At 31.3% G+C, this 24,070-nt stretch overlaps 4 protein-coding genes across 4 annotated transcripts; 3 read left to right on the top strand and 1 right to left on the bottom strand.

Moving 5' to 3' along the window:
- Nucleotides 1-3,392: 3,392 nt before the first annotated feature.
- On the bottom strand, nt 3,393-3,902 carry LOC139891504 (early light-induced protein 1, chloroplastic-like). The gene has a single exon (XM_071874475.1). It carries the CDS (start codon nt 3,900-3,902, stop codon nt 3,393-3,395), a length of 510 nt encoding a protein of 169 aa, XP_071730576.1.
- A 5,618-nt stretch (nt 3,903-9,520) lies between these two features.
- LOC139888363 (uncharacterized) lies at nt 9,521-12,245 on the top strand. Its single transcript, XM_071871372.1, has 7 exons — nt 9,521-9,608; nt 9,692-9,787; nt 9,852-9,992; nt 10,251-10,388; nt 10,473-10,911; nt 11,073-11,983; nt 12,091-12,245. The coding sequence occupies exons 1-7, from the start codon at nt 9,521-9,523 to the stop codon at nt 12,243-12,245; spliced, it is 1,968 nt and encodes a 655-aa protein (XP_071727473.1).
- A 177-nt stretch (nt 12,246-12,422) lies between these two features.
- LOC139888362 (uncharacterized) lies at nt 12,423-14,309 on the top strand. Its single transcript, XM_071871371.1, has 4 exons — nt 12,423-12,451; nt 12,595-12,776; nt 12,933-13,103; nt 13,564-14,309. Exons 1-4 carry the CDS (start codon nt 12,423-12,425, stop codon nt 14,307-14,309), a joined length of 1,128 nt encoding a protein of 375 aa, XP_071727472.1.
- Nucleotides 14,310-14,342: 33 nt separating this feature from the next.
- On the top strand, nt 14,343-14,804 carry LOC139888361 (uncharacterized). Its single transcript, XM_071871370.1, has one exon. The coding sequence runs from the start codon at nt 14,343-14,345 to the stop codon at nt 14,802-14,804; it is 462 nt and encodes a 153-aa protein (XP_071727471.1).
- Nucleotides 14,805-24,070: the final 9,266 nt, after the last annotated feature.

The raw sequence follows: 24,070 nt of genomic DNA, 5'->3' as shown, positions 1-24,070 counted from the left end.
GATCCAGTTCACACGGTAAACAATGATTCACTCAAAACAAGATCAATACAGTTTGATCTTGTTATTGCTCACAATTGAGAAAATGAAAACCATAAAACCAGAAAGAGATCGAGCAGATACAGATGAATGAATGAATAAATTAATCAGAAAATAACTTAATATATATAAATTATATTTGCATCCAAGTCCCTCATGTTCTCTTTTCTTCAATTCACTTGCAGCACCAAAGAATCATCTTTTAAACTTTTGCCACAACTTTAACTTTGATAAAATGACTCCAAGGCCCCTGAACAACTTAACCCAGAAATAAGAACATGAAAAAATAAATCATAGTTAGATTGTTATTCAATTTAACATTCCCCCTAATCTAACTATGAAAAAAGATTAAACAGAGTTAATCTTTCACACAACAAATTATGTTGTGTTCCACTTAGCCCTTTGGTAAAAATATCAGAAAGATTTTCATTAGATCTTATAAGAGAAGTTTCAATAACACCATTGCTAATTTTATCTCTTACAAAATGTAAATCTATCTCAAAGTGTTTTGTTCTTTCATTAAAAACAGGATTTTTTGCAATTTGTAAAGCAGACTTGTTATTACAAATTTTTTTTATAGGAATAGTATTGACTTTCAAATCTGTTAACACTTTTAGAATCCAAATAACTTCACAAGTAACAGAAGCCAGGTTAAAACCACAGAGTTGCACCTATCTTATTGACCTAATAACACTTCATCATCTTCATACTCATATCTAACACATGTACCATTAATGAATCCAAGTTTATTTTTAGTCTGCAAAGCAAGTTTCATAGCACATGACCACACATTATAATTTTCTGTTCCTTTTAGTTTTTGTGTGATTAATGAAGCACGAGATGTGTCACTAGGATGAAGATATAAATGATCATTAAATTCAAGATTAGTAATCTTAGTGATACTACCAGAACTAACAGAACTATCATCAGACATGGCTACAGTAACAAGAAAATATCAAGAAATATATATTAAAGAAAAATAATAAAAAACAGTAAACCCACAGTGAAAAATCAAACAAACAGATTAAGCAAATAGAATAGCAATTATAAACAAATAGCACACAATAAAAGCAACAATCCACAGTCCAGACACCTGTAAAGAAGAGAAACAAACCCCAATCGACTGGTTAATAACCAGGCAACCTGTAGAGATGATTTATAGTATATGTGGTCAAGATCAAACTACGCTTGATCAGTTATTCATAGATCTGAAGGGATCTAGATCAAGAGTTGGGCGTAGTGATCTGATCGAAAGGGTAAAATAAAGCACGAATAAACGCGAGACTCCCCTTTGAAGAATCGAAGTGGCGAAAACAATAGTAGCAGCGGAAGAACACAATTAGGGTTTTGAAGTGAAACCCTAATTTTTTTCAGATCAATGAACCTCAACACCAACAGAGTCAACAATCGAACCCAAACACAGAGAATACGCTCTTCTTTCAATCGGCTGAAAAAAGAGTAATAAAAGAAACACCGAAACCCTAATTTTCCAAAAATCAATTGAAAAATTAGCAACGAACACGACTGAATCAACCAGAAGCAAACACGATCTAATAAATCAACCTTGCCGCTCTGATACCATGAAAGAATCTAAAGAAGAATTACAAGATATAATCCTTCAATCGCAGAAGGTAAAACCTCTAATCACAAGAGGTTAAACAAATCCGGAAAAACAAAGAGAAACAAAGATCCAGTTCACACGGTAAACAATGATTCACTCAAAACAAGATCAATACAGTTTGATCTTGTTATTGCTCACAATTGAGAAAATGAAAACCATAAAACCAGAAAGAGATCGAGCAGATACAGATGAATGAATGAATAAATTAATCAGAAAATAACTTAATATATATAAATTATATTTGCATCCAAGTCCCTCATGTTCTCTTTTCTTCAATTCACTTGCAGCACCAAAGAATCATCTTTTAAACTTTTGCCACAACTTTAACTTTGATAAAATGACTCCAAGGCCCCTGAACAACTTAACCCAGAAATAAGAACATGAAAAAATAAATCATAGTTAGATTGTTATTCAATTTAACATTCCCCCCAATCTAACTATGAAAAAAGATTAAACAGAGTTAATCTTTCACACAACAAATTATGTTGTGTTCCACTTAGCCCTTTGGTAAAAATATCAGAAAGATTTTCATTAGATCTTATAAGAGAAGTTTCAATAACACCATTGCTAATTTTATCTCTTACAAAATGTAAATCTATCTCAAAGTGTTTTGTTCTTTCATTAAAAACAGGATTTTTTGCAATTTGTAAAGCAGACTTGTTATTACAAATTTTTTTTATAGGAATAGTATTGACTTTCAAATCTGTTAACACTTTTAGAATCCAAATAACTTCACAAGTAACAGAAGCAAGGGCTCTGTATTCTGCTTCTGCAGATGACCTGGAAACTGTGGATTGCTTCTTACTTTTCCATGAAATCAAATTATTTCCCATAAAAACACAAAATCCAGTAACAGATTTTCTAAGCATACTCCCTTTTGCAAAATCAGAATCAACAAAAGCAGTGACAACAAAATTATTATTTCTTCTTACAGTGACACCTTTACCAGGACAACCTTTCAGATGTCTTAGCACCCTAAAAGCAGCTTTTAAGTGAGATTTAAGTGGTGCATGCATAAACTGACTTAAACAATGCACAGCATAAGCAATATCAGGTCTTGTAAGAGTAATATAAACTTTTGCAGCACCAAAGAATCATCTTTTAAACTTTTGCAGCACCAATAACTTTGATAGAATGACTCCAAGGCCCCTGCTCAATTTAACCCAGAAATAAGAACATGACAAAATAAATCATAGATTGTTATTCAATTTAACAGTGAATATGTCTGAAGATAGAGTGAAGGAAATGATGTCCATATTCGTACAATTAGACAAGTTTCAAGTGATTACTTTTATGGAAATGACATAGAAAATACATTTTCTTCTTACCGGCCAGTTGCATGATGTATGTCATAGATGGCTGAGATACAGTTATCATTCAATTCAGTCAGGAAATTAAAAGAGTCGGTAAATATGTGGTGCTATTGTGACAATCATTTCTGGGTGCGAGTTTACTGATAATTGAGATTTGAGAGCGTATCGTATACACAAACAACCCTTCATTTAAAGCTAGCTAACAAATCAATTGTTGAGTTTCGGTACACTGATTATTTGCCGATATTTCATAGGAAAGTCAAGAAAAGAAAAAAAAACATTATGACTAAATAGAGATCATTAACTGAGTGTTTGAATTTATATAAAGAGTATACTCGTTTATTACATTATAGTATCTTTCTATTCAGCTACCCCAATTCAAAACTATTCGCATCCAGTACTTATAATTTATGCTAATTAGATTACACAAGAGCACTGCCAGTAACAAATTCAGTGAAAGCCAAAGCTAATAAACCCAACATAGCAGCCCGTCCGTTCCACATCTCAGCATCTGACGTCATCAACCCACTTGATTTGGACTGTACACTTACTCCTTTAAACAACGGCACTAACGACGCTAACGTCAATACTACGCTGGTCCCCACAAACACCGTCAACCCACCGTTTGTAATCTGAGTCAACACATCTTGACCGCTACTCAATTCCACAGCCAATGCCGACACAAAACCTATCATGGCTAGCCTCCCGTTGATCCTCTCCGGTGCTGGCCCACTGAACCCCAACACGTCTGAGAATTTAGTACTCACTTTTGGTGCACGTGGTGGCGTCGGGATGGCTGAAGATGGTTTAGTGGTATCGTTTGAATTATCTTGTGGTGTGGACATGCATTTGATGGTGGTTAAGGTTGTCGGTTTTCTAAGAGTTGTGTGACGTGTAACTGGAGTTAATGTGAAGACTGATGACGTGGCCATGTCGGAATAGAGTACGAGGATGGTAGTAGTAGACTAGTACTAGTGAAAGTGGTGTTTGAATGAGTGATTTTACGAAGCTAGGTTGGGGTTAATATATAGAGGAAGGTTTGTAGAGTGAAGAGAATAATGGAGTGGATTGTTAATGGGCCACGTTACTTAAGTTTTTGGGCCAGGTCACGTGGCTTTGAAATGAGCCGTTGAGAGGTGCGTGTGGTAAAAAAACCATTCAAGTGTTCCATTTGATTCATTGTGGTGAAGGTATGAGTTGTGGTCTCGTGGACAATGGACGTTTCTAGACACTTGGTGGATCATCAATCAAGTACTAAATACATCCTGTTTGACTGAAACAAGATTCTAACAAGATTGATTTGCACATGAACATCACTTGGTTTAATTTGTAACTTTTGTCAAGTATATAAACATAAAACATACCGGGGATAAGTGATGATCCGCATAGCGCATCGGGCTAATAATTGAATTTGTGCTTGAGCCTGACCCGTTAGCGGTCCATTAGCCTTTTTCCTTAAAACCCTAATATTCCCTCTATGAATAGAGGGTAGGACTTCTACCCTACACACATATCTTGGAAGCTCAAACACTCTCCTCTCCCTCTAGGGTTTTACCTACACAAGTGTAGGGTTTTTCCCTAGCCGCCAATCGACACGCCTCGATGGCGGCCAAACAGCCATAACCACCCTCCCGAGATCATCATCTCGGCTAGGGTTATCACGGTAACCGGACCGGAGGTTAAAGCCGCTGTACATAACAAACTCTCCTCTATTGCACTCAAGCGTATCTCTAGCATTCGGTGGAAATATGCTTGATCAATTGGCGCCATCCGTGGGACCCTTAACAAAGGGTCTCGTGTCCTTAAACAGAGAAAAGGGTCTGGCGAAAAAGACGAGTTGGCGATGTCCAAGTTTCTGTTCGTTTCTGGTGCGTATGCCTTTTTTTACTTGAAAGTTTACAAAAGGTTAGTTCATCATTCACACTTTATTATGCCTGCACGGATTAGGATTCTCTACGGTTACTAACAACATGACTAGTCATGTTAGACAAATAACATCCATTAGATTTAATGAAGAGTCAAGATTGAAAGTTTTTCCCATATTTGTTTATTCGCTCCATTTTGTTATAACTTCCTTCCATTTTATTATAACTTCCATATCTTATTCTCAACTGACGTATACGTTATGTACTACGAGTACAAAAGTAACTCATTATCAAATACGGAGTAGTTTTCATATAATTTTGAAGATTCATGTAGTTATTGTAGAAAATTGGAAATGAGAATCAGAATTCAAATTTAACTTTAAAAATGAATTGATTGTTGGAGATCAAGTCTTTGATATTCGATGGAGTCAGATTTTAAATTTAAACTTAATTTGTTTTTTATTATGAATAATCTTTATTATTTATTGTTAGTATGTTGCATTAATTTGATGGAGGAAAGTTAATAAAATGGAGGGAAGTTGAGGTAAAACAGGACGGAAGTTAAGGTAAAGGTGGAAAAACGTTCAATCTTAACCCTTTATTAAATCTAACGGATGTTATAAGTCTAACATGACTAGTCATGTTTTTAGCAACTTTAGAGAATCCTATTCCCTGCATGCACACATATTTATTTATTTATATTTATATGTATTACGTGTACAGACAACATAATACGTAGTAATATTAGATGTATTTTAATAATTTTAAATAATAATAATTTTTTTTATTTATATTAATTTTAAATATTACATCATCAATTAACATGTTACAACTCTTAAAAGCACATGTTACAACTCATAGAAGCACGTGATGACCTCAGCTTAAACTCCCTTTTATAAGATAGAATAGATAGATTTGGCCGCATACATCATATGGCGCAAAATCAGTTTACGCGATCATACATATTTATCCCATTACACGACTGTGTGCATCCTCTGAACTCTATTGAGAACGACTCAATATGCTACATTAGCATTATAGATGTGTCACACTTCAAATAAATATTAAATTAATGCTAATAGAAGTTAGCATATATGGAGTATTATAATAGCCAACAAATGGGCAACACGTCTTGCTGCAGTTAAAGGGGTAATGTCGCACATGTATATTTTCGCAGATAATCCCTAAAGGAGGGACGTATATACACAATTTTTGTAAATGGGATTAATTCACAAATGGGCCACACATACATTTTTGTGCAGATATTAAAGGATCATACTCTACATTTTTGGAAAGTTAAAATCAAATTATTATAGCTTTCGTACACACGCCGCGTGCGCACAGTTTGAAACGTCGCAAGAGGATAGTTCAACTTTCCTAAATGAGTGCCTCTAAATTGCTTGGTGTGATATCAATTATAAAGACAACTAAATACTTTATTTATCTTGAACTGGGGGCTAGCATAGTATATACTATAACTAATAGAAAAAGAATGTTTCATTTATCGTTGCCGGTTTTAACCCTAAAGACGGTTGGGTACGGAATCGTCTCCCTGAGATGCTAAAATTCTGCAATACTGCTCCAAAGTGTCGCTCCGTAATATCCCCTTGCAGTGTCAATCACACGATATCACATTCTGCACTAGTTGCATACTACATTAATCCATGGCTGCAATGCGTAAGACCATGGACAATTATTTAAAGACCATGGTCGCGTAAACACGCCCATGACATATTTATTCCATGGCTGCAATGCGTAAAACCATGGACAATTATTTAAAGACCATGGTTGTGACAACCCGGAAATTTCCGACCAAATTTAAACTTTAATCTTTATATGTTTCCGACACGATAAGCAAAGTCTGTAATGTTGAATCTCAAAAAATTTTAAACTATGTTCATACATTCATTTAACCTCGACCAAATTCCGACGATTCACGAACCATTATAGAAATGGATAGGATTATATATATATATATATATATATATATATATATATATATATATATATATATATATATATATATATATATATATATATTATAACTTGAGAATATCAACAAAGTATTAAACGTATAATACTTTACATGAACGTATTTGTTTCAATATGTTTATCGATGGAATTAGAAGATGATATCAAATGATTGATTAATCAGATACATTGTATGATTGCGAGTCTCTGTTGAGAGGCCCACTTTGATTTAGGAAACCTTTTCTTTTTAACGGTATTCGAAATATTTGATAAAGTAATTTACATGTAAGAACAAATGTGTCAATTGAGGAAGGTTAGACAAAAATTAGTGGAGAACTGGATTTCATAATATTCGACTGACCTATTTTTCAAACGTAAGAAAACGATTTCAAAAACTGAATTACTGTAATCTGTTATTTATAAAGGTAAATTGATTATATAGAATTAGCAGAATTTAAGCTTTATATTATAAAGGTATATATATAGTGTTTCAAAAACGTAAACGTTATACGACATAGTAAATTCTATTATTTAAACGATTATATATAATAATCTTTGAAATATAATTATTTTTGAAAAGCTAAAAATTATATTATTAGATAAATATTTCAAACATATATATTATGTATAAATTTATAATTCTAAAAGAATATATATATATATATATATATATATATATATATATATATATATATATATATATATATATATATATTAACTTGGTCATAAAACGTTTCAATCATCAAATAATAAACTTCGATAAATAACGAAACTACGATTTAAGGAAGCGAATGACCATAGTACTCAAATGTATAAATTACATTCTTTGAGATATTATTGATTTACGAATAAGTCTACTTATTATTAAAGGTACACGTCGCGTATCGTTTAGTACTAGTTTTTCTCAGCGTACGAAAGAGAGTTCGAGAAACCAAAATCGGGACATAAGTCGAGTGACAACGTACGAATTATCGAAACTAAAATTTCAACTTAACTATGCATGTAAATATAATATAATATATAATTAAATATATAAATTAAATATAATAATTATATATAATAATTATATGAGTGTCGGCAACCATCAAGAATGGGATGTGAGCTGTCAAGACTCCCCATACGATCGCATGGGGAATGAACTTCAAAGTCATGTGATCGTATGACATTAGGATTCAGCAAACTTGTATAAATGCAATCGAGTCTGGTTCCAGGAGCACACACATCTCTCGCATATCTCTCTCTACTTTTATTATAATTATTATTATTATTATTATTATTACTAAGATTAATATTAATATTATTATTATTATTAATCCTATAATTAGGAGTATTATTATTAATATTATACATAAAATACTACGACGAGGTTCTGCACGCATGTTTTCAAAATAAGTTTTCGAGTGGGATAGAGCTAAGGAAATTATGGGTTATAGCTATGGAGGTTATGGGTATTGTTCGGGGGTATGCTTGAGAGGTCAAACTAGTGTTTATCGTCTCCGTTGCGTCTACGTACTTTCCTGCAATATTGAATCTCAATATTGATACGTGAGCACTCATAACTTAACTTTTATATATTAATAGTATATCCATGATTAGTGCTCGAGTATATATGATTGTGCATGCTTGTATGTTTAATTTCGTCGTTAAATAGCTTATGATAGATTATGAGTTTAATACATATGCTACTAGGACAAGGTATATGGTATGCATGTCGTTGAAAAGCTAACGAAAAATTAATAACTTTTCATTTAGAAAGTGTATGATTTCGATGATCGGATTAAAAGATATCGTCAATTGAATTATCTATAATTTTAAAGTATTATTGTTAAAATGATTATCGTTATCGTTATCGTTATCGTTATCGTTATTTTTATCGTCGTTATTATCGTTATTATTATTATTATCTAATAATCAATATTATTATTATTATTATTATTATTATTATTATTATTATTATTATTATTATTATTATTATTAATATTATTAAAATAATTAATATTTTTATCAAAAACTATCATTCTATTATTTTTATCGTCATTATTATTAATAAAAGTATCACTTTTATTAAAATTATCATTTTTAATAGAAATGTCATTGTTATTATAAAATATCATTATTATTATCATTTTATTATTATCTAAAATTATCATTTTAAATAGAATTATTATTTTTATATAAAATATTATTATTACGGTTAATATATATAAAAAAAGTATTGCTATTATTAAGATGGTCATGATTAGAAAATATCAGTCCAAATCAAACTTCACTTCATGAGTTGCATCCAAATACCACAGGTATACTTATATCGATTTAACAGTTCCATCATACTGTTACATTCAATATTTAGAATATTTGATCAATTAGAAATTTGTATTTCTACGTATATGTTGTGCTTTAAATTCATGTGCAAGGTATGCTTTCAATTGTTGCTTACCCATAAATTGTTAATCAAACTGCAGCATCCCAAACATACTCTCCAAAAACCCCCCAGTATCTCAATTCAAGATCTAACAACATACAAACAACGCCGCTCACCATATCTGGTATTGTCACCAATTACTTTCATAGACATTGTTATTTTTTCTTTACTACCATCAAATGCTGTATTGACTTCGGCACTAAATATACGCTCTTTACTTTTAGGACCTAATAAAGCAAGGAAAAAATATAATTCAACCAACACTACGAAAACTGCTCAGCCAAAAGGACAAATGGGTAGACCTCCAAAGTACGAACTTGATCCAGATGACATCCCTCTCACTATGCCCACTGCGTCACACATTGATTGTGGTAATTCAGGTATTATTATTTATGCAACTACTCGAACCATATCTACTATTGTACTATAGTTATAAAAAATATTGGAATAAAAACTAATGCAGGCAACCTACCGGATTCCAACATTGACAGCATGAGAACAGTTCTACAAACATATGTTGGAAGGCCACCCATGTTAGCATCAAACAGTATTCATTACGGTTTGTACAAGTAAATACAATTCTTCATAACACTCACTAATCTATAAGATTCAATTACTTGCAGATATAATAGCAAATGGGCAGTATTATGACAAGGCAACAGAGGTTGCATCTTCATCTCGTCCTAGAGGCAGGCCAAAAAGTAATGTTACAATTAAAAATAAAGTCATCAACATTTCAGAAGAGAATACAACATCTGCAACCGGTATGACGTACATCCAACCCTTTAATAATTCATGATTAATAGAAATTAGGAGTATATGTAGGTTTCGTTAATACAAGTTTTGCTGCTAATGATTATATATATATATATATATATATATATATATATATATATATATATATATATATATATATATATATATATTAGTAAAATTTGACCAGTCCTTTGTATTGAATGCTGATGTACAAACTGTTTGTTGTTGTATTCCTTGTTTACTATGTAATATATGCAAAATTGCAGTAAAAATGGAATACACAAAATCCACTACAAGCACTATAAGTAGAAAATCGAAAACTAGAAAATCGAGAGGCAGACCCCCTAAATACACAACTGTTGATGAAGATTCTGGAGCGCAAGTTTATTTGGGAATACACCATGGTAAATACAGTATCTTTCAACACATTAAACACATTCAAATTCTTTTTTCTTTTTTTTCCTAACATGGATTTTGTTTACAAACAGAGTATAGAGACATAGGTGATCCTGAATACATTTGTAATGATTGTCATGCGAGGTTGTGGAAATCAGAGGCACAACGTGGAAATAAATTTTTGAGAAAAAAGGTTTACTCACTTTGTTGTTATAATGGAAAAGTTGAATTACCAAAACTCAATCAACCACCTCATTTACTGCTACAACTTTTGAGAGGTGATTCCAAAACAAGTAAGAATTTTATTGAGAATGTCAGACGATATAATATGATGTTTAGCTTTACATCGATGGGCGGTAAACTTGACTATAAAGTAAATTATGGTAATGCTCCTTTTGTATACCGTATGCATGGTCAAAACTATCATTTGTGCGGCAGCTTACTACCTCAAGAAGGTGAAGATCCTAGATTTTGTCAACTTTATATTTACGACACTTATAATGAGGTGGACCACCGGATAAATGCTTATGGGTACGTATATATTCCAACTTTAACATTCTGTTAAACATTATTTTATGCAATTATACGTGTATTTTATGAACAAATTAGCTTAATTGTATCTGTGTAATTTATATTGAATGTTTACTAATCAATATGATCTCGACTATTATCTAACAGTAATTCAAACAAAGCAAAGCCAAAGATAAATCCATTGTATTTCAACTAAAGGGTCTATTGGATATTACAAATCCTTTAGTTGAACAGTTCCGGCAGGCCAGAGATAGGTTTGACATGAATTCATCTGAACCTATACGTCTTAAGATAATAGGCAGTAGAAGCAAGGATGGACGTACACATAATCTACCAACAGCCCATGAAGTTGCCGCTTTGATAATAGGTGATATAGATGGCACGACTGACAAAAGAGACATAATAGTCGAAACTAAATCAAAGCGATTAGAACGTATCATTGAGTTACATCCTTCTTATCTTGCACTACAGTACCCCTTATTATTTCCATACGCAGAAGATGGATATAGGACAGACATTTATCATAAAGGTGTAGAAATAGAAGATGCAGTTGGTCACGTACGTCTTACTATACGAGAGTTCTTCGCATATCGTCTGCAGTTTAGAGATTCTGAAACTTCATTATTATTAATTTCTAGGACACTCTTACAGCAGTTTCTTGTCGACGCTTATACAATGGTTGAAAATACGAGGTTGAATTACATACGTAACAATCAGAAGGCATTCAGATGTGCACAAATTTCAAGTCTTCATGATGCTCAAGAATCTGGACAATATGATGTCTCAATCATGGGAACAAGGATTACACTTCCATCTTCTTATACTGGTGGTCCTAGGTATATGAGACAAAATTACTTGGATGCCATGGCTATTGTTAGGGCTTACGGATATCCATCTCTCTTCATTACATTCACGTGCAATACTAACTGGCCGGAAATACTTAGGTATCTGGCCCCACTAAACTTGAAACCCGAAGACAGACCGGATATCAGTACACGCGTTTTTAAAATCAAGTTGGATTCGCTCATTCATCAGATTAGGGATGAGAAGTTGTTTGGTCAAGTTATTGGAGGTAATTGTAACTTTAAACACTATTTGATTCAAGACATTTCATTAATCATATATTTACTAAATGTTGATCATACATGATTTAATTGTATTTTTCGTAAATACTTGCAGAATTGTACGTAATCGAATTCCAAAAACGAGGTCTACCGCATGCTCATATATGCTTATTCATAGACAGAAAAGATAGAAGCCCTAATGTAAACGATATAGACGATGTGATATGTGCTGAAATCCCAAATAAAGATGAGGAACCTGAATTATACTAGCTTGTCTCAGATTTTATGATGCATGGACCTTGCGGGCCATAACACCCATCTATTCCATGTATGAAAGGTGTTGTTAAAAAATGTTCCAAACGTTTTCCAAAAGATTTTACAAATGAGACGCACTTTGACCCTGAAGGATATCCATTGTATAGGAGACGTGATGATGGTAATTTTATCATGAAATCTGGCGAGAAACTAGACAACAGGTTACAAACCACCAAACTTTATATTATTAAAATTCGTAAACTTAATTTACCTATTTCATTAAATTTTTGAATTTTTCTACACTATAATTGTATTAAGCATACTTCATAAACACTTGTTTCTGTGTTGTTCATTTTCATAACAGGCATGTCGTTGGCTACAACAGGACTCTGCTAAAACAATATCAAGCACATATCAATGTGGAGTGGTGTAATCAGATCGGATCCATTAAATACTTATTCAATTATATCAACAAGGGTCCAGACCGATTAACTGTTGGATTTGTGAAAAACAACTCTTCAAGTTCTACCAATAATCCCTCAAAAAGTAATGATGAGATTGCTAAATATTACAACTGCCGTTATATTTCAGCATGTGAGGCAGCATGACGGTTGTTTGAATACGAGATTGTACACAGAACACTAGCTGTTTATAGACTCTCCTTTCACTTACCCGACCAACAACCGATTGTGTTTGATGCAGAATCAGTCATGGAAGTTGTACTTACTAAACCATCTGTTGGTGCATCACAGTTTTTAGAGTGGATGAACCGTAATAGGATTGATCCAGAAGCACGCCAGTACACTTACATTGAATTTCCTCGCCATTATGTATGGAATGGACCCGCCAGAAAGTGGACTAAACGTAAAGAGGGTAGAGTTGTTGGTCGAATGCATTTTGTTCCACCAAAATAAGGTGAATGCTATTACTTACGTATCCTTCTTAACAAAGTGAAAGGGCCAACTTGTTATGAGGACATACGCACAGTAAATGGAACCCTCTACAATACTTTTAATCAAGCATGCTACGCTATGGGTCTATTGAATGACGATAAAGAATACATTGCTTCTATCAAAGAGACCCATCAGTGGGCTTCCGGTGAATTTTGTAGATCCTTGAATGCCTCCTTGATAACTCCAGATAGTATTTCATGCCCTGATCGGGTATGAAAAGAAACATGTGACCTACTTTCAGATGATTTGAACCATGAATGCCTTGAACAACTTAGATCTAATGGTATCAACTATCAATTCAGTATCTTCTAAATAATTTTATTCACTATGATAGTATACAACCATCTAATTTTTTTTACTTAACCTTTAATTTTTCTCAGATCCAGAAATTTTGAAGAAGGTTTTGCACAACATTGCTCTTGCAAAAATAGAAAGGCAGTTAAACAGTTGTGGGTCCACTTTGAGAAACATACCAAATATGCCTTTCCCGGATTATGAGTTTATACAACAATCGTTTAACATGCTTATTCAAGATGAGTTGGCATATGACAGAGCTGCTCTAAAGGAGGAACACCACACTTTGCACTCAACATTGACCCCTGAACATAAAATTACTTATGACACAATAATTGATTCAATTGAAAAGGATGATGGTGGTCTTTTTTTCCTTTATGGTTATGGAGGCACTGGGAAGACATTTGCCTGGAAGACTTTTGCAGCAGCTGTACGTTCACGTGGTGATATTGTTATAAATGTTGCTTCTAGTGGTATTGCAGCATTACTTTTAACAGGAGGACGCACTGCACACTCACAGTTTGCAATACCTATTAACGTACTTGAAGATTCTTTTTGTAAAACACAACCTGATAGTGATTTGGCTGCATTGTTAAACCAAGCAAAATTAATAATTTGGGATGAGGCACCGATGATGCACAGGCATTGTTTTGAGGCATTCGATAGGACAATGCGAGACATCATTAAAGTCGAAGGCATGGATTATAGTTCCTTACCGTTTGGTGGTAAGGTTGTTGTTTTCGGAGGCGATTTTAGACAGATCCTGCCTGTTATTCAAAGAGGAACCCGTGCTAAAATTGTAGATGCATCACTACATTCTTCCCATTTATAGAATAAATGCAAAGTCTTGAGGTTAACTAAGAACATGCGTCTTAGAAGTGACAATGATAATTCTGAAATCAATGATTTACGCGCATTTGCTGACTGGATTTTAAAAATTGGTGAAGGGAGATTAAATGAGCCAAATGATGGTGAAGCAGAAGTTGAATTCCGAAATGACCTTTTGCTAAAATCTGGCTCAAATGCTGTCGAAACTATTGTTAGTTCAACATACCCGTCACTTCATGATCACTTAACAGATCCTCAATTCTTTCAAGATAGAGCCATACTTGCTACTACAAATGAAGAAGTAGACTCCATAAACGAGCATAATTTATCAAGCATACCGGGTGCAGAAAGAGTATACTACAGTTCTGATAGTCTATGTCCTGATGAGGAAAATGACGTATTTGCACAACAATTATACTCAACAAAAACTCTGAATACGCTTAAAGTCCCAAGTGTTCCTAACCATTGTGACAACCGGGAAATTTCCAACCAAATTTAAACTTTAATCTTTATATGTTTCCGACTCGATAAGCAATATTTGTTAAGTTAAATTTCAAGAATTTTAAACTATGTTCATACATTCATTCAACCTCGACCAAGTTCCAACGATTCACGAACCATTAAACGAATATGATTATATATGTATATGTGTATATATATTATAACTTGAAACGTAAACAAAATATTAGATTAAATACTTTATATGATTGTATCTGTTTCAAAATGTTTATCAATGGAATTAGAAGATAAGATCAAATGATTGAATTATCAGATATATTGAATTATGATTACAAGTCTCTGTTGAAAGGCCCACGTTGATTTGAGAAATCTTTCCATTTTAACAATATTCGGAAAATGGTAAAGTGATTTATAAATAAGAACAAATTGTCAATCATTGAGAACTAGACAAAGGATAGTGGAAGATTGAATCTCATAAAGACTCGATTGATCTATTTAGTTTCAAACGTACAAAAACGTTTTCAGTTTAAAAAGAACTTTATTATTAAAACGTATATAACTTTTATAAATATCTAGAACCACTTTTGACAACTCATTACTTAACTAGTATGATAAAGATAACGATATTTATATTTTATTTTATTAAATATATATAACGATTTAAATTAATATTATATATATTTATACGCGTATTATACGTACATAGTTTTATACTTTTACTATACTTAAACTTTACCTTTACTTTATTTTTACTTTACTTTAACTTTAATAATTCACTTTAATAATTCATACTTTAATAATTCACTTTAATAATTCATACTTTAATAATTCACTTTAATAATTCATACTTTAATAATTTACTTTAATAATTCATACTTTAATAATTCACTTTAATAATTCATACTTTAATAATTCACTTTAATAATTCAAAAATTTATTATAAATAGAATTCAATAGGTTTCATTATTTCATAGAAACTTGAAAATATTTTTCTCTAAACTCTCTCAATCGATTTACATATATATATTTACTCCGTATTATTTCAAGATATTATTAGTATACATAAAATATTACGACGGAGTGTTGTCCGAGTGATTTCGAAATTGTTTTTCGAGTAGGATAGGATTAAGGAAATTATGAGTTATAGCTATGGAGGTGATTGAGTATGGTTCATGGGTATGCTCGTGAGGGCAATATAGTGTTTATCATTTTTGTTGCGTCTACGTACCTTTCCTGTAATATTGAATCTCAATATTGATACGTGAGTACTCATAATTTAACTTTTACATACTAATAGTGTATCCCTGACTAGTGCTCGAGTATTTAGGATTATGCATGCTTGTACTTTTGATATTGCCCTTAGACAGGTTAGGTTGAATCTTGAATTAGTTACATTTGCAGTTGAGATAAGGTATAAGATATGCATGTCCTTGGAAAGCTAGCGAAAAATTAAGAACTTTTCCTTTAGATATCGAATGGTTTCGATGAACGGATTAGAAGTTATAATCAATTGAATTTTTGATATTTTTATTAAAAATGATTATTATTATCGTCGTTTTTATCGTCGTTCTAGTTTTATCTTATTATTATCGTTATTATTATCTTTATCAATAAAAGGGATTTATCATTAAAAATTGTTATTTTTTTATTATTATTACTATCGTTATTATCGTTAAAGTTATAATTAGTATTATTATTATTATTATCCAATTAATATTATTATTATTATTAGTATTATTATTATTATTATCATTATTAATATATATATATCATTATTTAAAAATGGTTATTGTTATTGTTATTATTATTATTACTATATTATCATTAAGATAATTATTAGTATTATCATTAATAATGTTATAGTAACTATCATTATTAATATTAGTGTAATTAAAACAAATATTTGTAACACCTAATTATTTTGATTACTGTTATTATCATTATTATGAACACGATATAAAAGTCGATTAAAAGCTATTAAACGAAACGATTAGGAAATAATGAGTAAGAGTATCATGATGAAATTAAAATATTATAAGGTATTGATTTAGATAAAATTATCGTTCTTATTATTTTTATCATTACTATTATTATTAAAAGTATCGTTAGTATTAAATCTATCATTTTAACAAAAATTATCATTTTAATAGAAATGTCATTGTTACTATAAAATATCATTATTATTATTATTTTAAATAGAATTATTATTTTAAAGATAATATTAAAAATTATCATAAATATTAAAGTTATCATAATTAGAATTATCGTTTTATCATAATATCATCTTAGTAATTATAAATATTGATATTTTTATAATAATAATTATTATTACAAAATAATACAACTTTTACTTACTATCATTATAGATATTATTTTATCAAATAAATATGTGATACAAACATATTTTACTACGTGTAATAACTTACTTTAATAATACCTATCATATTATCTTTATGATATTAAATGAACCCTATAAATTTTATTACTTAATATATATAAAAGTATATTTTATTATATAAATTTAATATAAAATTTTATTTATTAATAAATAAATTATATTATTTACTCTAATAAATCTTTTAAAAATATTTAAAAATATAAAACGACGATATTTAAACTATATATTAATCATGTATAGATTTTTGGAAATTATTTTGAGTCAAATTTACTTTTGTTGACTTTTGCATATTAGTCTCGAGCATTATGATTGTGGTACACTATGACTTGACCTAATTTGTTAGACAAATATTGACCAACACATAAATATATATAATTAATTTAGGTTCGTGAATCCGAGGCCAACCTTGCACTTGTTCAATGACGTTATATGTATTTTTACTACGAAATACAGTATGGTGAGTTTCATTTGCCTTTTTACCCTTTATATTTTTGGGACTGAGAATAATGCGCTTTTATAAATGTTTGACGAAATAGACACAAGTAATTGAAACTACATTCTATGGTTGAATTATCGAAATCGAATATGCCCCTTTTATTAAAGTCTGGTAATCTAAGAATTAGGGAACAGACACCCTAATTGACGCGAATCCTAAAGATAGATCTATTAGGCCTAACAAACCCCATCCAAAGTACCGGATGCTTTAGTACTTCGAAATTTATATCATGTCCGAAGGAGGATCCCAGAATGATAGGGGATATTCTTATATGTATCTAGTTAATGTCGGTTACCAGGTGTTCACCATATGAATGATTATTTTTGTCTCTATGCATGGGACGTATATTTATGAGAACTGGAAATGAAATGCTTGTGGTCTATTAAAATGATAGAAATAAATGATTGTGATAAACTAATGAACTCACCAACCTTTTGGTTGACACTTTAAAGCATGTTTATTCTCAGGTGTTAAAGAAATCTTCCACTGTGCATTTGCTCATTTTAAAGATATTTCTTGGAGTCTTTCATAGCATATTTCGAAGAACGTTGCATTCGAGTCATTGAGTTCATCAAAGATTATTATTAAATCAATTTATAGTTGGATAGTGGATATTATGAAATGGTATGCATGCCTGTCAATTTTCGATGTAAAGAGAGTTTGTCTTTTAAAAACGAATGCAATGTTTGTAAAATGTATCATATAGAGGTCAAATACCTCGCAATGTAATCAACTATTGTGAATCGTTTATAATGTATATGAACGGGTCCTTTCAGTTAGTATCAGAGCGGTGGTCTTAGCGAACCAGGTCTGCATTAGTGTGTCTAACTGATAAGTCGATAGGATTCATTAGTGAGTCTGGACTTCGACCGTGTCTGCATGTCAAAAGTTTTGCTTATCATTTTGTGTCGAAAATTAACTACTTATCATCCTCAAGAAATTACCTGCTTATCATTTTTAGTCTAAGACACGTCTTGTTGCATTGATTGCATGAATAGTGTATAGACAAAAATTCATATCTTAGCATATCTGCTAAATCATATCTTATCGTATCTGTTACTTTAAACTTTGCCTGACATATCCCGCAAAGTCCTCCGTAATCTACAAAATCTTTTGATCTATATATATATATATATATATATATATATATATATATATATATATATATATATATATATATATATATATATATATATATATATTCTATGTAATTAGAATACCATCCGTTAGCCAAAATCATTTCATATCGAAAAAAAAAATCCTTTATCCAATTGTACGAAATGGAATTCGTCATCAGTTCAAGTCACTCAGATTCCGAAATGGAATCCCATTCAAGCTCCGAAAGTAGTGTGACCGGAATAGATCAACCAATCAGTCATCACATATTCTGGATGAATTGGGGATGAGTTCGTAGCCTCCTCAATCATTGGAGACAAGAAGAAGGTGATCCCTTCCATCCACCACATTGCCCTCTTGACGAAGAACCTGAAGCACTTACCGGCGAACCTGTCCGAAACACCATTTTCTCGCTCATTTCCAGAGTATCTCGTCACGATTATATATTACATCAAATTTTAGATTTTATTTATCCGCTCGTCCGAACCGACAATCACTCCGGTGTAATAGAAGAAGTCAACGAGCTTCGCGCTCGGGTAGTGGCTTTGGAGAATATAGTGCAGAGATTACAAACACCAGCAGCAGCATCAGCAGCATAACCAGTACCACCATCATCAACGCCAATAGTACCATTACCACCTCCAACCACAACCGCGTCGTAAACCTCAACTTCGCAATCTGTCCCACGAGCATCAACGTCATACGCACCATAGATACCAAGAAGTACCAACAACAATAACTGACGAAGTATTAATTCATAACTTCATTGGAGAAACATTCCGCGGCGATTATGTAATCTCTAAAGTCTTAGAGATTATCTAATCTAGCCCTAACCATAAATCAGTTAAGCGAACCAAAATGATAGAAGGAAGAGTAGAAACCCTGACAAAAATGGTGTGTGATTAACAAGCTAAACTTGCTTTACCAACAGCATCAACAGTACCGTCAGCGTTACCAGCATCGTCAGTACAGTCAACATCCGAATCAACAACACCGATAACATCACAAACTCCGTCAGTTCAAGAATCACTGTGAACATCATTACGAATCAATAACGTGTATATTGTATCAACGAGTTATGAAGAATTAACTCATTCCCTCTGAAGAAATTATATGTATATTATATATATATATATATATATATATATATATATATATATATATATATATATATATATATATATATATATATATATATATATATATATATATATATATATATATTTTGAAATAAATCTTTCCGTGCTAAGCTGTTGTGTGTGAATCTTAACTACTCGGTTAATTCATATTACAAATATGCAATAATGTACGTCCTTCGGCCGCAACTTAACCAGTGTTAACTACAATCTCTGTCGCAATTCAACAAATTCCAATTTATAATAAATCAAGTATATATTTGATTTTACACTTTCATCATCGATGTACCCGAAACTTTTCAGATAACATCATTCGTACTTTGCGAAATTCACAAGAATTCCATGAACCGAACATCATACATCAACAAATAACGAAGTATTGATTCATAATTTCAATGTCATTAAAGAAATACTGCGTAAAAGTTATGTACTTTTTAAAGCCTTTGGGGAATATTCAATTCTAGTTTCAACCGTAAATCAAATGAGTTTAATTTAACATTAACTCATTAAATCTATGTTACATCTGAAGAAAATATACATATATATATATATATATTTTCATAAAGACTGTAATAAAATTCTTTTGTACAAAATATTAATTGTGAATTTTTTTTAACGGGTAGGTAATACCCGAGAGATATATAAATTCACAATTAATATGTTACATTCTTCGAATCTGATTCAGCAAATCATCCATTATACTCCTTACTTTCACAACAATATACATTATTTTATAGAAATCAAAACAACCATACTCATTCAAAATTTAATTACATATTCTGATTTTGAAATCTCAAAATTCAACTTGAGATATGACCAAAATCATCACTCTTAGATCCTTACATCTTTCACAAGCTATATTTTGACTTCAAAACTGTGTTAGAATATCAAATGTATGTTAACGATTACAATCTGTGTTCAAACCCTTCGAAAATTTCTGAAGACACTTCGAATGATGAGCAATCGAGATGATGATCCAACCACATGTTACCCACAGTTATGTATCCGAAAAACTCTTGAAACCAAAGTAAAAGTTTAAACAACGTATCCGCGTCAGATTCTTTGGCATTTATTAGCAAAAATAACTTTGCGACTCCTATTCAAAGTAGTTAGTTTTGTCACAGCTCCAGCAAGTCAACTTTGACTTTTCAGTTAGACTAACCTTATTATAACCTTGAGATATACACCATCGTTACCAGGGAACCTTTTACATTCCACCACATTATTAGCAGATGTACCAACAACTTCATTACCCTTTGACTTTAGCCTCTCCAAAAAGTTATTATAATTATTCATTGAAACCCCATCATTTACTCATTCACATCTTGTAATGAGAATTGCCATACGAATCATTGGGAATTAGCAATCAGTATTTTGAAATCTCGCAGCATGTCTACGCTAACAGTTATATGTGTATATATAACGTCTATCTTCTGGACTTAATTTGAATGTGAAGTTTCTGAAAAACACTCCAAACTATGAATTGGTTCTCCGAAAATGGAAAAAATGCTGATGAAGCAGCAAAAACTATAAACGACTTTAAACGGTAAAAGCTGGATGATAATGATGAAGTGTGCTGGCAAAGCGCAGAAAAAGAGAAGTTTTGAAACTGGAAAACGGATTGAGCAAAGTAGGAAGGAGGATGTGGACAAATTACTGATAATGCTAAAAACGAACATATATTTCATAGCATTATTCCTCAAGAAAGACAAGCTTTTAGTTGCAATTGTTCTATTTACAAGTGATATTCGTTTAAATAATAAAAGGTGAAGACAAAAGACAGATTCGACGAATTGAAGATGCAAACGACCAAAAAGCTCAAAAGTACAAAAGACAATCAAAGAGGTTCCAATTATTGATAAGAAACGTCTCGAAATTTCAAGAGTACAAGATTCAAAACGCAAAGTACAAAATATAAAATTGTACGCAAGGACGTTCGAAAATCCGGAACCGGGACCAGAGTCAACTCTCAACGCTCGACGCAACGGACTAAAAATTACAAGTCAACTATGCACATAAATATAATATAATATTTAAATAATTCTTATAATTATTTATATATTATAATAAATAATAAAAACCGTCGGCAAGAAAGACTCCAAACCAGAGTGAGCTGTAATTGCAAACTCCGCGACTCGCGGAGTTTGAAGGCCAAAAAGGCCGCGAGTCGCGGAGCCCCAAGTTTCAAAAATCCCTATAAAAGCAACCGAATTCTGATCGCAAAATCCATCTTTTTCTTTTCCTCATTCATACGTAAAATATATATATATTTATAATTTATATTTTAATTTTAATTTTAATCCTAATAATAAGGGTATGTTAGCGAATGTTGTAAGGGTGTAAGTCGAAATTCTGTCCGTGTAACGCTACGCTATTTTTAATCATTGTAAGTTATGTTCAACCTTTTTATATTAATGTCTCGTAGCTAAGTTATTATTATGCTTATTTAAAACGAAGTAATCATGATGTTGGGCTAATTACTAAAATTGGGTAATTGGGCTTTGTACCATAATTGGGGTTTGGACAAAAGAACGACACTTGTGGAAATTAGACTATGAGCTATTAATGGGCTTTATATTTGTTTAACTAAATGATAGTTTGTTAATGTTAATATAAAGATTTACAATTGGGCGTCCCTATAAATTACCATATACACTCAATCGGACACGATGGGCGGGGTATTTATATGTACGAATAATCGTTCATTTAACCGGACACGGGAATGGATTAATAGCCACTAGAATAATTAAAACAGGGGTGAAATTATGTACAAAGGACACTTGGTATAATTGATAACAAAATATTAAAACCTTGGGTTACACTCAGTCGACATCCTGGTGTAATTATTAAACAAAGTATTAAAATCTTGTTACAGTTTAAATCCCCAATTAGTTGGAATATTTAACTTCGGGTATAAGAATAATTTGACGAGGACACTCGCACTTTATATTTATGACTGATGGACTGTTATGGACAAAAACCAGACGGACATATTAAATAATCCAGGACAAAGGACAATTAACCCATGGGCATAAAACTAAAATCAACACGTCAAACATCATGATTACGGAAGTTTAAATAAGCATAATTCTTTTATTTCATATTTAATTTCCTTTATTTTATATTTAATTGCACTTCTAATTATCGCACTTTTATTTATTGTTATTTAATTGCACTTTTAATTATCGTCCTTTTTAATTATCGCAAGTTTATTTTATCGCACTTTTATTATTCGCAATTTCATTATCGTTATTTACTTTACGCTTAAAATTAAGTCTTGTATTTATTTATTATTTTACATTTGGTTTTAACTGCGACTAAAGTTTTAAAATCGACAAACCGGTCATTAAACGGTAAAAACCCCCCTTTATAATAATAATATTACTTATATATATGTTTGTATTTTTATAAAAGTAAACTAATATAGCGTTGAGCTTTGTTTAAAAAAAAAGATTCCCTGTGGAACGAACCGGACTTACTAAAAACTACACTACTATACAATTAGGTACACTGCCTATAAGTGTTGTAGCAAGGTTTAAGTATATCCATTCTGTAAATAAATAAATATCTTGTGTAAAATTGTATCGTATTTAATAGTATTTCCTGCAAAAATTTAATAGTATTTTATACCCCTTAGCTTTGACATCAAGTAATTTTGGCGCCGCTGCCGGGGAACTTCTTAAACACCGGAAGCGCAACGCTAATATATAAAAAAAAATAAAAAATTTAGTTTACTTTTATTAAAATTCGTTTTTGTAAAAAAAACGTTTTAAATATTCGAAAGTATAAAAAGAAAAACAAAAATATAAATATTTTTAGGAGTTTGATAAATATTTAAGTTTTATAAAGTTTCTTTGTTTTTATTTTATAAAAACATAAGTTTTATTTAAGTATTTTGTTTTTATTTAAAAACATAAAAAAAATATATATATATATATAATTCTAGTTTTAAGATTTTTATTTATAAAATTATAAAATATTTCTATTTAGATATAAGTTTTTATTATATAAATACTTTTATTAAAACAAAAAATTAAAAACAGAAATTAAAAAAAAATATAAATAAAGAAAAACGCGTCGAATTTAAAGTAAGCTGTCATCTGAATTTCTGAACCCCGCGACTCGCGGGGTTTGATGCTTTAAATACCGCGACTCGCGGA

The sequence above is a fragment of the Rutidosis leptorrhynchoides genome, chromosome 2, assembly GCF_046630445.1.
Source record: "Rutidosis leptorrhynchoides isolate AG116_Rl617_1_P2 chromosome 2, CSIRO_AGI_Rlap_v1, whole genome shotgun sequence".
Lineage (NCBI taxonomy): Eukaryota > Viridiplantae > Streptophyta > Magnoliopsida > Asterales > Asteraceae > Rutidosis > Rutidosis leptorrhynchoides.
Note: the sequence above shows the minus strand (reverse complement) of the source record. Positions and strands in the feature narration are given on the sequence as shown.

Bases quoted from the DNA above. Each gene is read 5' to 3' on its own strand.
- LOC139891504 (XM_071874475.1), bottom strand. From the start codon at position 3,902: ATGGCCACGTCATCAGTCTTCACATTAACTCCAGTTACACGTCACACA.
- LOC139888363 (XM_071871372.1), top strand. From the start codon at position 9,521: ATGGGTAGACCTCCAAAGTACGAACTTGATCCAGATGACATCCCTCTC. The intron at 9,788-9,851 runs GTTTGTACAAGT...AATTACTTGCAG, and splicing joins ATCAAACAGTATTCATTACG to ATATAATAGCAAATGGGCAG. The intron at 10,912-11,072 runs GTACGTATATAT...ATTCAAACAAAG, and splicing joins CACCGGATAAATGCTTATGG to CAAAGCCAAAGATAAATCCA.
- LOC139888362 (XM_071871371.1), top strand. From the start codon at position 12,423: ATGAAATCTGGCGAGAAACTAGACAACAG. The intron at 12,452-12,594 runs GTTACAAACCAC...TTTTCATAACAG, and splicing joins GGCGAGAAACTAGACAACAG to GCATGTCGTTGGCTACAACA. The intron at 13,104-13,563 runs GTAGAGTTGTTG...AATTTTTCTCAG, and splicing joins GTGGACTAAACGTAAAGAGG to ATCCAGAAATTTTGAAGAAG.
- LOC139888361 (XM_071871370.1), top strand. From the start codon at position 14,343: ATGCGTCTTAGAAGTGACAATGATAATTCTGAAATCAATGATTTACGC.